The sequence below is a fragment of the Austrofundulus limnaeus genome, unplaced genomic scaffold, assembly GCF_001266775.1.
Source record: "Austrofundulus limnaeus strain Quisiro unplaced genomic scaffold, Austrofundulus_limnaeus-1.0 Scaffold348, whole genome shotgun sequence".
In the NCBI taxonomy this organism is placed as follows: Eukaryota; Metazoa; Chordata; class Actinopteri; order Cyprinodontiformes; family Rivulidae; genus Austrofundulus; species Austrofundulus limnaeus.
Window position 1 is genome coordinate 198,824 of NW_013952750.1, and position 16,795 is coordinate 215,618.

At 37.7% G+C, this 16,795-nt stretch overlaps 1 protein-coding gene across 1 annotated transcript in view; it reads right to left on the reverse strand.

Annotated features, from left to right (window-relative positions):
- Positions 1–16,795, reverse strand: part of LOC106527895 (collagen alpha-1(XIV) chain) — a gene marked incomplete in the record, with an annotated part of 186,287 nt that overhangs the window by 116,323 nt on the left and 53,169 nt on the right. Inside the window, 6 exon segments of the mRNA XM_014022903.1 lie at positions 608–737; positions 2,620–2,762; positions 2,943–3,107; positions 3,310–3,474; positions 3,768–3,887; positions 4,695–4,850. Coding sequence (XP_013878357.1) covers positions 608–737; positions 2,620–2,762; positions 2,943–3,107; positions 3,310–3,474; positions 3,768–3,887; positions 4,695–4,850 — 879 coding nt within the window.

A 16,795-nucleotide genomic window follows, 5' to 3' on the forward strand; every position in this document is an offset into this window, starting at 1 on the left:
TTTAAAATATGTTTAATTACAGACTAGAGAACTTTCAGTTGTCATGGAATTTCTGCCTCTTGAATCAATTTTTGTTTTCCACTGAATGCGAATAATTAATGAGACGCATTAATTTTATTTTTGATTGCATTAAAGTTGGCATTTAATTCTAAATATGCTAAAATGTAGTCTTTATGATAATTATAGTTCCTCATTTTGCTTTTTAATTAATATTACCCACTTATATATTATTTCTAGTTTTCATTTTAGTGAAGTAAAATATATTTTAAAACCAGAAATAATAATAATCACATACTCACTGAATCAAGATTTGTAAACCTACAGTTAATAAAGTGATTCGATTCAGTTTGTTCACTCAAATGATTCATTCATTTGAACAAATCACAAACCACCACTGAAAAACTTTATGTGCTTTAGGCTCTATAGAAAATTGTATGGATTTGATTTTTTATTATTTTTCGTWTAAATAAAAAATTTATCCAAACTGATGACTTTTAGCGTTTTTCCCAACACCCAAAGATTGTATCGTGTGTTCTGAGATACTGACTCARGCCTTAGTAAGAAGTCTAATAAGGACATTTCTGCACATCTTTTAGAGTAAACTTACAGGTCGTTTCTGATCCTCTCAGAGCTTCACTTGCCTCATTTGCGTACACAGCATACACAGCGAGCTGGTACTCAGTCAGAGAGCTGAGATGCTGCAACACCACCGACGTCTCACTGCCGACCACCACAGCCTGCAGGAGGGTGAGTCAGAGCAGGAGACATGGAAGAGAAGGGACAGGAGGGTGGGAATAAACAGCAGGCAAGAAAAAAAATGGGGAACAGAAATTGGCAGGAAGAATTGAGGGAGATGAAAATGACAAATGGTAGAAAGGAAGGAGGGAGGACATCGAGAAGAAATTATGCATAAATACCAAAGAAAACAGGAAAAAGAAAGAGGAAATACAATTGGTTTTACAAGGGAAAACATCTAGACATTTTACCCAGGAAAAAAAAAAGAAATGACAGTTGTGATAAACATTAAGGTTGGGTTGAGTCAGCTGGAAAGGCATCCTTACATTCCTTTGCCTGAACATCTGGTCTCAGCTTGCAGCTATAGAAAAGATTTAATGGTTTCTGTGGTCAAATGTTCTGGAAAAATCAAGCAGGTATCCAAATCAGCTGCTGTGTTATTTTCAGTTTGCACTTATGACCTCACAGAATAAATGGAGGAACAGCAGAGAGGCATAAATGAGTGATACAGCCAGACTCTTAAAGGGATAGTTCAGAACTTTTGATGAGGGTCTCAGTAATCAGTGTTCGTTGTGTCCATCTCTTTGAAACCTGGATGACGAGATAAAGGCTAGTTCAAGCAGGGACAAGACCAAACTGGATGGCTGTTTTAAAACAACTTTAAACTCAGCAGTTTGTGCGAACCAACGTTTTCATCATTTTATTTTCTTTGTCCTGTAGATTTTTCTCTGCAGTACATGTTGTCCTGTGGGCGTAGTTGACCCTAATCGTGATTGGTGGAGTTGGTGTGTGGGTGGAGTTTTCCCTAATCGTGATTGGTTGGGTTGAATTGTCTTGCGGGGCAACTTAAAAGAGGAAGTAATGATAAAATAATGTGATTTATCGACTGTCTGTGTACAGTTTAAAACAGAGCAATGGCTTAAATAAAAATGTAAACATATTTTGACTTAAAATTTCATGTGGCAACCCCCCTTTCTATCTCAAATTATGACTAATATTCATATTAGTTGATTTTTAGCGATATTTCACTGGCTGGTTAGGGAATCCCACATGGTTGATGTTCAAATTTCGTGCAGCTAGCACCGTCCTTACTCAAGTTATGAATAAAATGAATCTTTAAAAACATAGGTGTTTCTTGCCCAACTTGACCAAGCTACTCCCCGCTGCCCCCATGCTTTTTAAAACCCCACCATCAATCTGATGGTGGGGTTTTAAAAAGAAACTCCTACTTAGGGACTGCATAGACCCCCTTTTCAGATATTTTGCTGCTCAACAAATAACTTTTTTTGGTGGGGGKTTGTATCTTTTTGGGCTCAAGAGAAGGAGCAATCTGACAGCAGACTGCGATATTTTTTCCTTGAGATTATCTGCTGTTACGCCGTGCATCAAGTTGAACAAAAAAAAAAAGGGGTGTAAACTATTTATCATAACTCTGGTTTATAAACTGGTATTTCCTGTCTGTCTAAGCGGACTTGTCAGTTAATCAAATGGAACAGATTTCAATCTAATAAACCATTGTTTGGCAAACAATCGTAAGTCGATTAATTGCTTTAATCTTTTTCAACCTGAAAGTTTTGTATCTGACTAATAAGCTTTTCTCTGAGAATGTCAGAGAAACCGAGGTCATTCTAAACACCATAGACATGTAAGATAATTCTTCATAGTCTTTAGAAATGCACTTCAAATGATCTAAACTACTACTTAATGAAAAAAGACTAATGATAAACCTGGTGATTGCTGACGTCACTGACCTCCTCAGTCTGATCAAACCAACACATTTAAGCTTTAAAATATACCTTAAGCCCATAGTTATACATTTGTGACAACAATAAACAAATTAATAGTCATAAATTAGGCGCTTGCAAAACTTTAGCCATGGCTTACCTCCTGTGGTTCGTCTTCCTGAACAGGATAATAAACCACTCGGTACTTTCTAACGTTTCCAGGTGCAGGGCTCCAGGAGACTCGAAAGCTTTGGGCAGTGACCTCTGATGTCTCCAGTTTAAAWGGCATTCCAGTTTTCTCTTCTAAGAAAAAGAGAAAGGATGCAAACATACTATAAAACAATCTAGGTGATTCTTACCAGTGAGGAATGTTCAATAACCGATTATTCATAGGATAGTCCCTATAATCTGCTTTCAATGTCAGTAAGAAAATACTGTTTTCAGTTTCTGGTGTCTGCTCGKTTCTTTTTTATTTTTTCTTACTCTGCTTGATTTCTTTGTCTTGCTGCTCCACTTGTTCACACACTGTTTTCGTCAGTCCCTCAACTATCGAGCTCATAACGTTGAAGTCAGCCACATTGTAGACGTGAGTGTCCTCTGGCTCCGAGGCGATGGAGCGCAACTCATTCTCATCAGCATTCTTTACACCTGGAGATGTACAGACACACAGATTTCAGTAGCACATCAACTGCAAACAAAACAGAACACGGTTAGCAATTGAAATTTAATTTTTCGGTTAGAGAGATGTTGTAATCCATGTACTAAAACAGAGCGAGTCATCAAGGAACATTTTCTTTACTAGGAAAATGAATGTTTTTTTTACTCCTTGTATTGGTTTATTTGCTCTCACCAATAGCAAACAGCTCGACACCAGCCTCCCGCAGGCTTTCTGCTGGTGGGATTACATCATCCTGTGATTTTCCATCTGTGATGAGGATCCCAATCTTTGGCACACCGACCCGTGAGCCAAAGTCCGATTTGAAACAGTGCTCAGATATAAAATTTAGTGCAAGGCCTGTGGAAAGCATTGCAGAAACAAGCAGTAGAGGAGAACAGGTAATGTGTTAACACAACAAAAAGACAAAATAATAATCTAAATAAAATACAGATATATACTGTATATATAGACTAAATATCAAGATGATAACCTAAGGGGGTGTATGCAATCAGTTTATCCTCGAGGATTTTACAAAAAGTAAAGAGAAGATAGAACAGAAAGGATTTTTTTATTTTGCAAATCTTGAAAAAGATAGACCTGAGTTGATTGTTGTGAAAAACAAACAAAATCACACGATTCATATTTAGTACCTGTGAGAGTGTTTCCTCCTTTGTAGGGCAGATTCCTGACTGCTTCAAYGACTGCATCCTTGGTGGAGTACGTATTAAGATGCCACTCTATCCTGGGATCCCCGCTGTACTGTGCCAGACCTGCAACGAACACACAAAAGTACCACATACAGCACATAACAGGCCTGCTGACAAACTATTATACAGTAACACAGCAAYGTGTAACAATGACCTCGAAAAGCTAAGACCTTGCATTATCTTTGACTTTGATTTGTGACCTTAGAGCTGAGGGCAGGCTTTTAGGTAGCATTTTGGAAAAAGGCGTTGACATGCCACTTACGAAGTTTACAGAAATTTATGTAGGGAAACAAGTAACGGACCAGGGTTTTGATGACAACACACAACAATGGYTGTAGCTGTAACACCGCTACCCAACTCTTCTTTCCAAGCCAGTGCAGTTTATTCTTTATAYGTCTTCTTCTGGCTTCATCAAATAATTGCGGTCACCCCACGCCGCTTACAATGTTACAGAAATTTATGAAMTTTACGTGGGGGAAAAAAACAACTTACAGGAACCTGAAGATTTGCACGGTGCCATAAGGGCAGAGCCAAGCAAACAAAGGTGTTGGAAAACCAAACGGGGCATTGTTACGACGTCCCAACACCCCTCTAATTACACGCCTGGCTGAAATGACAAGTGTACATGACTCTCTGTCTGGTTATGATGTTTATCAAGTTTCATTCAATTTTCTTGAGTGAATCAGAAGTTACAGGCAGGAATAGAGAGACGTAGAAAGTCGATACCGTAATACCTCCCGTCTTCGAGGGTTGTATAAAAGTTGAAGCGTTCACAAGCAAAACATGTTACTCAGACAGAAAGTCTTATGACAGATACATATAAAAACTCTACAGATTACTCATCTAAGAGGAAACAAAGCTGAGGCCTACCTATTCTTGTCTTATCAATGCCAACGTCAAAGGCATTGACCAAAATTTCCAGAAACGTGCGGACCAGTCTGAAATTGATCCGACCAATGCTCCACGAGCCGTCCACCAGAATCACAATATCTGCAATGGCTTCAGTGCGACACACGAACTGATCAGCTGGAAGACAGAGACAGAGGGGGGATTTAGAGTGTTCAGAGTAAACTGAATAATACAATTATAAGTTTTTATTATAAAATCATGACTACCATTAGCAATACTTCCCTTTGAATGTTTAGGTTACGGATTGACATGTTTTGTGAACAGATAAAGATACACAGCCACCGACAGTTATATGATCGCCTGTCTTTTATTGCAGCAGAGAATAAAACCTCCAAAACATTTCATCATCTGAACTTTACCTAAACTTTCTGGCTCAGGTTTCTACAATATGACTAGTACAGACACATTTTCCCTCCACATTATCATTCAATAAAATCTTTCTTCGTCAGTCCTAGTACTTTATCCACAAAATGACTTTATCCACTTAAAGTTGTGTCATAGATAACTTTCTGGTCCACGATGTAAAAGAGCCAAAACATGCTGACAGTGAGATTTATGTCTCAGTAAAGAACAGCGATAAAATAAAGAATGCTGACAGAAGGAAAAGTGAGTTAATACTCGACTGTTTTGGCTCAGAACAGTATGGATTAAGACACAGATTATGAAGTGGTCTGATAAGTCAAAGAAGGAAATCATGTTAAATACCCTCCAGCCTGAACACAACTATGTTTAATATGTTCATTAAGACAGATTTATGGTTAAATAGGTATATTATTTATTCTGGTCCAGGAGAAACATTCACGTTTGGAGCAGGAAGCTGGTGTGTTTCGTTAGACTGCAGATGGTTTGTTGAATTACAACATCCTAAATTACTTTTTAAAAAGTCCAGATTTATTTACTGAAACAACCTGCACCCAGAACAGCTCGTTTCTGACAAGCAGCTGTCACATTTTTTAACACCACCTGTGCCATTTTGTGCAACTACTGTATTCAAGTGTAAAACTCAGAGCGTAAACCCGTTTAACATCATTCAAATTAGTAAAAGACATGTTTTCCGAAGTTAAGACAAGCAAGTATTTATTTCAGAAAGTGGTTTTCCAGACCGAGCTGTCTGACTGCTGTCTCTGTGTGTCTGACTGTTTGAACCGTCCGTCTGCTAAAGCGAGCAGGAGAAAAACAGATAGTTTTTTTTACAAAGAGCTGATGACACTCTTTGGCTTGTTGTTGAAGTAATCGAGGCGCTGTTATGAAATATTATAAAAGTAGCATTTAGTAAAAATCACAGTGATTACTAATAAATACCATTCAGAGTTTAGTAAAAAAAATGTTTTATTTTAAAAGAAAACTCTTGGATCCCTTTCCATCCAGTCCATCCTGAGCCAAACTTTAGGACCTCCCACTGAACTGACATGACYCACAGAAGCAGAAGAGTTATTACCTGGATGTCTCAGAGAGGAAAATAAAAGTTAAGCTCATCTGTCATTTAATTGAAAATAATTAAGCAGTCACTCTTTCAAAATAATCTGAAGATAYGGTTTTGTTTATTCAGTGAAAATTATCAAGATTTTTTTTTTCAGGATTTTTTTAACCAGAGTGGATTGCTGGATGCTCCTGTTTGTCACGAGTTTCTCTTTACTTCTTTAGTTCCTGTTTGGATGTTTTTACAGCTGATTGGAGCGGCTGTGGCCACTGTAAGCTGTAATATTCTGTGTGAATCACAGGAACAGTCTGAGCAGTGTTATGTTGCATTAATATTTATTCACTTAATTAAATCAAGCTGATGTCCAATTCACAATGTAGCTGTGGAAAACAGCTGACACACTCATTCCCTGCAAGTTCAAATCTTTTGTCTTTCCTCAGACTCTGAGCTCCTTAAACACATTATATTTCCTCATATTATGACTATTAGGTGATCAAGATTAACATATGATAAAAAAGTGACTTAAATGGCTTTGAAATGTGTTCATGTATCAAAACAATGTAGTTCAGATGTCTAAATGTTTCTAAATTGGTCGCTCAGTGACAGCTCACTGTGTGACGTGGCTGCACGTGTTTCTGCTTACAGCAAAGCTAATTAACGTCTGATGGCAAAACGTTTTGGGGTACAGGTTTACTCAGGTGTTAACRCTCTCTGAGCTGACCACTTGTAATTAAATCAACCAAGCTTCAGATATAATGCCAGGTATGAACAGGACCTTTACCATAAAGGGTCTCAGAGGTTGGTGGGTTTTTGTTAAATGTGATTCTTCACTGAGGATCCAGCTGGTAAACAGAGGATTAGAAGGTCAGTAATTACGGCTAATTACAGATCACTGACCGTCCCCGACTTTGTTTGCACGGTGGTAAGAATGTCAGGCTTAATGTTAGTGTTTTACCTCCGAACCAATAATCACTGTGAGCCCCTTCCCTCACATTATTCCCWATAACATCTGTAAACTGTCTGCTCAGCTGAAGGAAAACAATGACTCTCATTCAGTTTCCAACTCCAGGTTTTGCGTGTTTMAGTATCAGTCTTGACCCAGACAGTGTAACAAATGACATCAGGAAAAAAAACTTGTTGTAATTGCATTGAAAATATAAGCGTTTCATTTTCCACCCAATAAAAATAGAGCAGTTTGGCTGTATATAAATTATTTCAGTTTATAAGATGTTTTATTTCTCCAGTTGTAACTTTGTTTTAGCAACAATGAAAACTTTTTATTTTAGGCATTTGAAATGTTTAATTGGCAATATGTGAATTATTGATTTGTCACATGTTGAAACCCTGGATTTGTTCAGGTTATTGTAAAACTTGGAAATGACATTTCTGACTAATCCCCTGCAGGTAATAACCCTGACGAGAGCAGAGAAAACTGAACCCACTGGTTTAATACTGTATTATATTATTATGAGAAGGATTAGGTTTTTGAGAAGCACCAGGAGTTATATTTCAAAAAGTCTTTTTTTTTTTTTGTTACCCCACAATTTATGAAAATTTCATCAAAACTGACCAGATACAGACCGGTCAAGAGGTTCTTCTGCTGCACCTTCCATATTTAATCTCTTGGTTGTGCCATTTTGTTGCACTTTTAGTTTTGAACAAAAGAAATAAATTTAAGAGGAAACAAAGAGTTAAAAAGTGAATGAAGGGCAACAAAGAAAATTTAATATTTTATAAGCATTTAAACTTTTAGTTATTGAGTGGACAGATAATCTGTCAGGAGCTGAAAGTGATGGATGATTTTTGTTCTTTGAAAAGGTTTTGATTTTAAATTTGATGCAAGTAAAACTTCAGAAAACTACATATTGTTTTAACATCAGCCTTCAGACACCTATTTGTACGTAGGAAACTAGATGTTTTCACATTGTTGGTTTAATATAACGTTTCAGAGGTTTGATGATTCAGGATCTCCTTTTTTTACATTTTGCACAAAATATTTTCAGTGTGGCACAGATCTCTACTGCAAGCAAACCATCTGAGCAACTGGACTATTTCAGTCAAGCTTCTCTCCTGATGCCAAGCTTTTCCTCACTCCAACACTTCTCTCCAGAGGTTTTTCTGACTCAACTTTTAAATCTTCATATGCCGTCCACCCTGATGGGTYACTAATAAAGCGCAGGCATTGGTTGGCACTGTTTTTTAAAGATATCTCACTGAGACAAAGTTCCACTCACCAGGAAGCAAAAAGTAGAAACTTCTGAAACACCATCACATTTTTTAAAGTTTTCTAAAAGCCTCTGTTGTGATACGAACAATAATCAGGTTTGACTTGTGAAAGGACCTTCGGCCGCACTTTAAACATGCATGTATTTACATACYTGAAGTTAGTCACAAAATGAAACACGTTAACGATTTGCTAAGTCTTTTTCCAACATGACAAGAAAGGTCTAAGATTTAATGACAGAATGATGTTTTCTTTTGTCATAAGAAGGAAAAAAATATTAAATATTTGTTTTCTCCTCATTGGTTAGAAATGTTTTATGGCTCAGACAGTGTCTGAACCTGAAAACCCTTTTCTCCTAAGCAGAGTTTAACCAGTCTGCAGAAGTGCTCTCTATCATGGAAACAAAGAAATAGTATTTATATTTGAAGCTTAGTTCAAACTTTTCACTCACTGACACCACATTGAGTGTTTATTGTTTTTTTAAAGATTTTTTCTGTAAAGCATTTACATGAAATACAGCAGCAGAAACTGCCTATAATATGTAAACTGCTTAGTTATACTTGTGTATAGTATAGTATAGTATAGTATAGTATAGTATAGTATAGTATAGTATAGTATAGTAATAGAACAATACAAAAGCCATATTACCAAATTTCCTCTGGGATCAATAAAGTATTTTTGAATTAGAATTGAATTTGAAGTTGCTTCTGTTTGAGAAGAAACTTTTAAGGCAACAGATGCATAAAAATTAGATTCTCCTGTTGACATAAATATAAACTTTATTATGTTAGCTCACACCTGAAAATAACACGAAACTGTCAGATTGGTTCTTATCACAAACAGATTTGACTTTTTTTTTAAACTGGCTGCAGCTCAGGAGGAAGAGTTGTCATCTGTCAATCAAAAATTTAACTCTTTGATCTTTTCCTGCCACATGTGCAGTGGTGGACAGTAATGGAGTACATTTACTTGAGTATCTTTACTTTACTTGAGTAATTTTTTTTTTTTTGGGAACTTATAACTTTCACTCCTCTACATTTCTTGGAAGCTTGTAGTTATTTTCCTTTTGGCTCAGCAGAGCTTTGTACTGTTGCCGTTTTCCTTTCTTGAAATGCATTTGGCCACATGTTATGTAGGAGAACCAGTCACAGTTGTAGCTCACACCTGGGATGGATTTGGAATTACATGATCCTCGTTAATGGTGGTGAGCTCCCACCTCCATTTCAAACAGAACAATGGAGATGGTTGAAGAAACTCAAGCGGACAAACCAAATTGATGGCCATGTCTCAACTCGATGTTTGAGCGTTTAGGGCTGAAAAATAGTTTGTATCAGTTTAAATGTCTGCTGTGTTCACCGTGGATAAACCACATTTCTGCATTTAATAACTCACTTTATTGTATTTTTATGCTGACGTGTTTGCAGGTGGTGTRGAATTCGTAGCAGAGTGGTTCTATGTGTCGATACATCACGCAGTTTCTGTAAAATCACTCTGAAAGCAACGCAATCTGCTGATATCAGAAAATTTAATTTGTACTTTTGAATACTTGAGTATTTTYTAAATGCATGTCCGTTTGAATACTTAAGTATTTTCAAAATTAAATACTTCAGTACTTTAACTTGAGTAGATTTTCAACCATTTTGAATTGTGAATGTATTTTTGAATTTTTGAACAATTAATCTCAGTTGTYATAAATATCTTTTTGAATGATCTCAGTTCGGAGAAATAAGTAGCAAATGAAGAAACTGATACTTGTACTTTGAACAGGGTCTAGAACAAAGTGGATTTCTGTCTTTTTTTACACAGCTCCGGTCTCAAATGTCTCATAACGGTTCATGCAAATGTTATCTTATGAACTGACATTATGATGCATTGCTGCGGCTACACTGCAAGTGCTTCAGCTRGTTGCTGCTGCTCTTTACACTTACAAATAAATCTAAACAAATAACTTTGCTACATAAATGACAGCAGAACAAAAATTTTAAATAAATTACTTWAAAAAATTTTGCGATGTGGTTGTTTTTAAATGACAGCCATCCACTTTGCTCTTTATCCTGCTAACGCTAGCTCCTAGCTTGGAAAACCAGTCCCCGTTATACTCCATTTCTACAACTACTGCTTTAATTTCACAGAAATACATAAAAATTTTCTGACTGAACTTCAGTTATGTCCATGGACTTACACTGAATGGAATATAAACACAACTTCTGATTTGACAGACTGTCCACCTATTATACTCCAGTGAGCAACTGGACATAKTTTACCACTCACAAGCTGCAAAGCTGCTGGGGAGAGAAAAAAATGCCATGTGTCTCAAAAATAATTGAATAAACTTGTGTAGGAGTGCAGTACTAAAAAAAGTGACTTCAACGTCTAACAGAGAAGACAGACTGAGAGCGAGAGCATGAAAGAAGTGGGAATTATGAGTGAGCAATGAGGAAAGCTGTAACGGTCCTTGAGCAAACATTGCATGCAGAGGTGTAAAAGCACACAAACACTGTGGGCTATATGTTGTTCTTGCAGAGAGCAGATTATTTAAAGCCAAGTTGATTGCTTTCTAATCTCTTCCTCCCAGGAACTGACACGTACTCCAATTTATGATATAGTAGATAGAGTTGTTAATGCGCAATACACAAAAGAAATTAATATAGAATTCCACACGAGATCCTGTCACACACACACACACACACACACACACACACACACACACACACACACACACACACACACACACACACACACACACACACACACACACACACACACACACACACACACACACACACTTATCTAGTCTTTAAAAACTTTTCTATCCTTCCCTCCACAACCCCTTCTCTTTGTCTCTGTTCTCATCAACAGTAGTTCTTCCCTCACAGCCTTGATTTATTGCTGACCTCTATTTAGCCAAGGATCAGACGCGGCGTGTGCTGTCGTTTCAATCTCCCTCTGGTTAAGTTTTATTTCCCTCGTCACTCGGATTGTGTTTCAGTGTCTGGAGCTAACGCTGAGGGGGTAGTGACAGGCATGCAGATATATGGACCGGAGGAGTGGCGGCCGCTGCAGCGAGAGGTTTTTTTTTCCTTTACTCTTTAAAACCGATGGACTTCTGCGTGAACCTGCAGTCGGTGGGGCGCTTCACCTTCAACACTGAGCTCATTCATTCCAGAAATAATTAGGCACTAATTCCTAAAGTGAAACAAGAAAATATGCTTCATTTAAATGTTGTACTCAAAATGACATTGGTGTCGGTGAATTAATAAAAGTAGAAATGGTTTTAGAGAGCTGGTGAATTGACCATTTGTGATCACCTGTCAGATTTCTTTCAGTATTTCAGCATTAAACATGTGGAGGACTAATTCTCCCATCTGTTGTACGAACAAACTTTAAAATCAGATTTTAGAAATTGTTGCAGGAATGCATCTTCATCAGCTGCTGCCATTAAATGTGGGCAATAATGTACCTGTTTTTGTCTGCGTTTTGTTGTTTTGAGCAAACATTTCATAACCTATAGGACAAACTGGCTGTACTTCTACAACCTTTGGAGTCAACCTAATTCAAGATGGTAACCAACCTAAATACAAAACTGTCTCTTTTACAGACATTGAGTTATAACCTATATGGTAGAAGCAGAGAGTCATCTCTAACAAGCTAAAAATTGCACAAATTTTTATTAAAATTTTCACATTAATGGCTGGAGTCAACCCTATTTGTTTGCACATTTACTTGAAACACTGGACACATTTTMATAAATCTCGAAGAATAATCAGTGGATGTACGTCTACGGACTGACTTTTAGAGTCAAGCTGATTAAGGATGGTTAACTAACCCTTAAAAACCAAAAGCACTATACTGCAGTCAAATTGATACATAAAGCAAAACATTGGTGTGGTATTAATCTGAGGTGTCTCATAACTAGTGAGCTTGCCAAATTAAATGTTGCATTATTTCTTGTGAAGAGCAATCAAGTTCCTGTCGGCATGAGGTCCCAATGTTCTTGTCCACTTTACATCATTTGTGTGGAAGTTCAGACAGACTTGTTGACCTGAAGGACCAACGTAATCTGTCACTTTGTCGTACCAACCTTCTCCAGCAGCCTCTGCAGGTTCTCGTTGGGAGAAGCCTGAGCTCACACAGTCACATTGATTTTGAAGCTACAAAATTATCATTTGAATCTCTCAATAATCAAATTAGTTTAAAACTCTGACATGAAARGTTTCAAGCAACAAGTCTTTTCCAGACTGTTCAGAGTATCAGTTGTTACTTGGAGTACTGAACTTTTTTTTTCACAGTAGCTGCGTTTCCATTGCAAATGTGCGCAAAACTTTGTCGATATACTATTAATGTCGAAAAACACAGTTTTGCAACTGCGGTGTTTCCATTAAGTAAGAAATGCTATTAAAGTCACATGTGAATACGCTTGTTCTTGAGATAAGTCATTACAAACATGGTGGTAATGGATGTAAACACATAGCATATTGCTACTGCGACACTAGCACTTATCAGCCATCAGAGGAGACGTTGAAATCTTATCAAGGCTTTCGAGTGACGAGCCCCTTATACTTGGGAGCGGCTACGTATGCTGCATTTTTGGGAAAATGTAGTCGAGTTTAAAACTTTCTTTTACTACTTCGGTGATTTCACTACCATTTTGACTTCCTGTTATCCTCTTCTTCGTCGTTTTTTCGCCAGTAGAAACAGCCAGTTRTTGATCACGTGACTCCCGTGATGCGAAAAAGGTGTTTCCATTGCAATTTTGCAAAGTACACCAATTTCGATACAACCGAAAACCACCTCTTCCTAGCACAAAAACATTTTGTCGAAAAACATAATTTTTCTCTAAATTGATGTGTTTCCATTGAGCAAATTTATTTTTGAAATTCTAATTTGCGCATTTTCATGGTCAATGGAAACACAGCTAGTGAAGACTTTAATGTACTTTTATTTCTGAACCATTGAACGCACCTGAATATAAGCCACACTCACTAAATACAAAAAATATTAATTATACATATATATAGGCTGCAAACAGGGGCATCTGCAGGATTATATCAGAGGGTACGAACAAATCGATCACCACATCTGACCACAGCCTCAACATGCATCGTGTGTGTGGCGCACAAAACCAGCACAATGCACCTGACCCACGCAAATACAGACTACAAATATGCAAGGCACACAGAAACAGCAATAAGCACCGTGCACCTGTCTGGCCCTGGCCAACACAATGCCACAAAGCACGATTCACATGGTGCACAATAACAACACAATGTGACACGCACACASTGCCCAAGGTCAAATAACAAAAAGTCAAATGAGGAAAATAAATATTCCACAAATGTTATGGTTGCATTTTGTCACCATTAGATAACAGCTCCTTGTTTCTGTCTCCTCCTGTGCAGGAGGAGGAAGAGGAGAGGAAAGCATGAAGGCAGAGACGAAGCATCAGCTGTCAATAAGACTGCGCCACCACTACTGTGTTTAAAATTTATTCATTAAAACAGGGCAGAAAAATGGATTTACACTGTAAATGCACACCTGTGCATCGGCCGCACCTAGTAAAAACTCATAAATTACATAATAATAGTAATATAGAACATGCCTGGGGTGAAAAAAAGCTGTTTAAATACAAAACTGAACTTTGAAATCAGAGTACATGGCTTTGACAGTATTACTTTAACTTAGTAGTATACATTATTTACATAAGTCCTTAAAAATAAGGACTTAGTTCTCAAAAATAAAAGGTTCAATTACCATATACAGCTGGAATTGCAAGTCTTCCCCAAACCAATAATAAAAAATGTTGGCAGATCAATAAAATAAATAGTGACCAACTCAAAGACATGTATTTATACCAGATGTTTGAGGTATAAAAGTGAGAAACAAGATCTCGTTTATGAAGCCGGAGACGGGCAGCAGACTGACAGACCTGTCATTTGCTCAGTTGTCCTCAATTAAACTCAGAGAAACTCAACCAGGCACAAACATTCATATTTATCTGTGAAGCCCGTGAGACTACACAAGTGTGTGTTTGGGAGTGTAAGCAGTGCGATTCACTGGGTGTTAAGGTGAAATCCGACAGCTGTTTTCAGACAGTTTACGTCTCTTCATACGAGACCTTTTCCCCGACTACTTTGAGCTTTAATCCACTGTCTTCTTTTGTTCCACTTCATTTATGACACAGGCATGCAGAGAGGATATATTCTGTCTGTGCGTTGACAGTAACACATGACCTACAGGGTCCATTTTCCTTCAGCTTTCTGCCTTTTTATCAGCTTCTCCATATTTATCTTTATTGGCCTGTCTCATGTTTTCTTTAGCTTTCCTCCTCTGATCTTACACACAAACTGGTTTGTGTGTTCTGTTTTTAAATCCATATACAGTATCATTTCCTATATTTGATTCTAAGATTTATATATTTGTGTGGTATTTAAAATTGGTTCATTTTATCATGGTACAAAATAGAAGTTAATGGTTTCCTCACACAGCTCAGTATATCATCCATCTGTTGGTACGTTCGTTCATCTGTCCTCTGGTCATCCATTCATTATCCATCTGTCCGTCCATCCAGTCTTCCATTCATCTGTTTATCTTTCTTCTTCAAAGCATTTCTTCATCCCTCATCCATCCATCCATCCATCCATCCATCCATCCATCCATCCATCCATCCATCCATCCATCCATCCATAACTCTGTTTTTCATCCATCCAGCTCATCACCTGTGTCCATTTGTTCATTTGTTTATCCCTCCATGTACCTACCATCCATCCATCTCACCTACGTATTGTGATAATAAACMAACAGTTTTCATTCCTAAAATTACTTGAATCGCATTGGAAAAGGGTTAAAGATTTAAATTACAGCCTTTGCAAAGTTATCCTGGTAAATCAAAAAGAAAAAATAAGTAGGTCCTCTGGATGGGTTCTTCTTTAGTGAAACGTTTCGTTTCTCCTCCAAGAGACTTCTTCAGTTTGATGAGTTTCTGGTGAACTCAGCCTTATAAGTACTTCCTCCACCTGGACAAACATGTTAGTCACATGCAAAAGAAGAACCTTTCACTAAAGAAGAACCCATCCAGAGGACCTACTTCTTTTTTTTTTTAACTGGATTACTGAGATGCATCAGAAAATTATTCTGGTAAATTTCAAAACAGAATGTTCATTCAACCATTCACTGGGTTTATGCCAAGATATCTTCACAAAGCAGTTTTATGTGGCACACTGGCTGTGAGTATTATTTGGCTGTTTGTTTTGGATAAAGATAGATTCTGCTGGGGGAGGGGGGATCTTGGGACACCGGTGTATTCCTAAAGGTGGCGCTGGCCTAACTCCAAAATATTTCACCACCTRTATCAGCGGACCCCCTACAGTATGTGTGTCAGTATAACAGGTGTACGCTACATGCTATTTCTGCAGCTTGTACACACGCAGCCTCCTTGCTCCTGCTAAACAGGCTGTTTTCTCAAAAATGTTCTGAACTCATTGAAGCGCACCCTTTAAGATTAAAACCTTGGCCTAAAYTGTGTGCTGTGGAAAATCAGTTTTTCCAGAATCAAACATCATATTTCAAACACTGTGGTAACAGACAGACCTGTGTAATCAGGTTCTGTGGAAAAAAGGTAATCTAGCTTCASAATGACCCAACTCATCCCCTGCCACCATCATTCAAGGTGCTGCTGACTGGCAGGAGACTGATGGTCCCCCTAAAAAAAGAAAAAGAACAAGTCCAAAAACTCATTGGCTTTCCTGTGCTGTGACCATCCTAAACAGGGTCCTTTTTAAAGGGATCCATGATTAGTTGTAACATTAGACTTTTTTTGATAAACATATACTTTAACTGTAAAATAAAGACTATAAAAATACTGTAGGATGTTCAGTTTTTATGATTTTTAAACTAAAAGTTTAAAAATATATTACACGGGCGGGGCCATTTTATTTACACGCAAAGCATTCTGGGTAAATGATGACAACAACTAGGTCATCGGTGTGAGGCTGCTAGGGAGCTACTATATCCACCCTGAAGGTTAATCTTGGACAATATCTGATGATTGACTCTTTTAAATGAAACCAGAGAGCGTTGACAGAGAGGAGAAGGTAGAAATGACTCAGCCTGGAACTGAAAATATGGATAGAGGACCTCAGTTTAGCTTGTTTGTCGTGCTAGCGCCGAGCTAATACAGATGAGGTAATATAGCGTGAGGGCTAGTGCGATGGCYAACAGGCTCAGCTGAGGTTCTTCTTCCATGAAGCAGCTCTGTTGTCCTCCATCCATATTTTCAGTTACAGGCTGAGTCATTTCTACCTTCTCCTCTCTGTCAACGCTCTCTGGTTTCATTTAAAAGAGTCAATCATCAGATATTGTCCAAGATTAACCTTCAGGGTGGATATAGCTCACTAGCATAGCAGCCTCGCACCGATGACT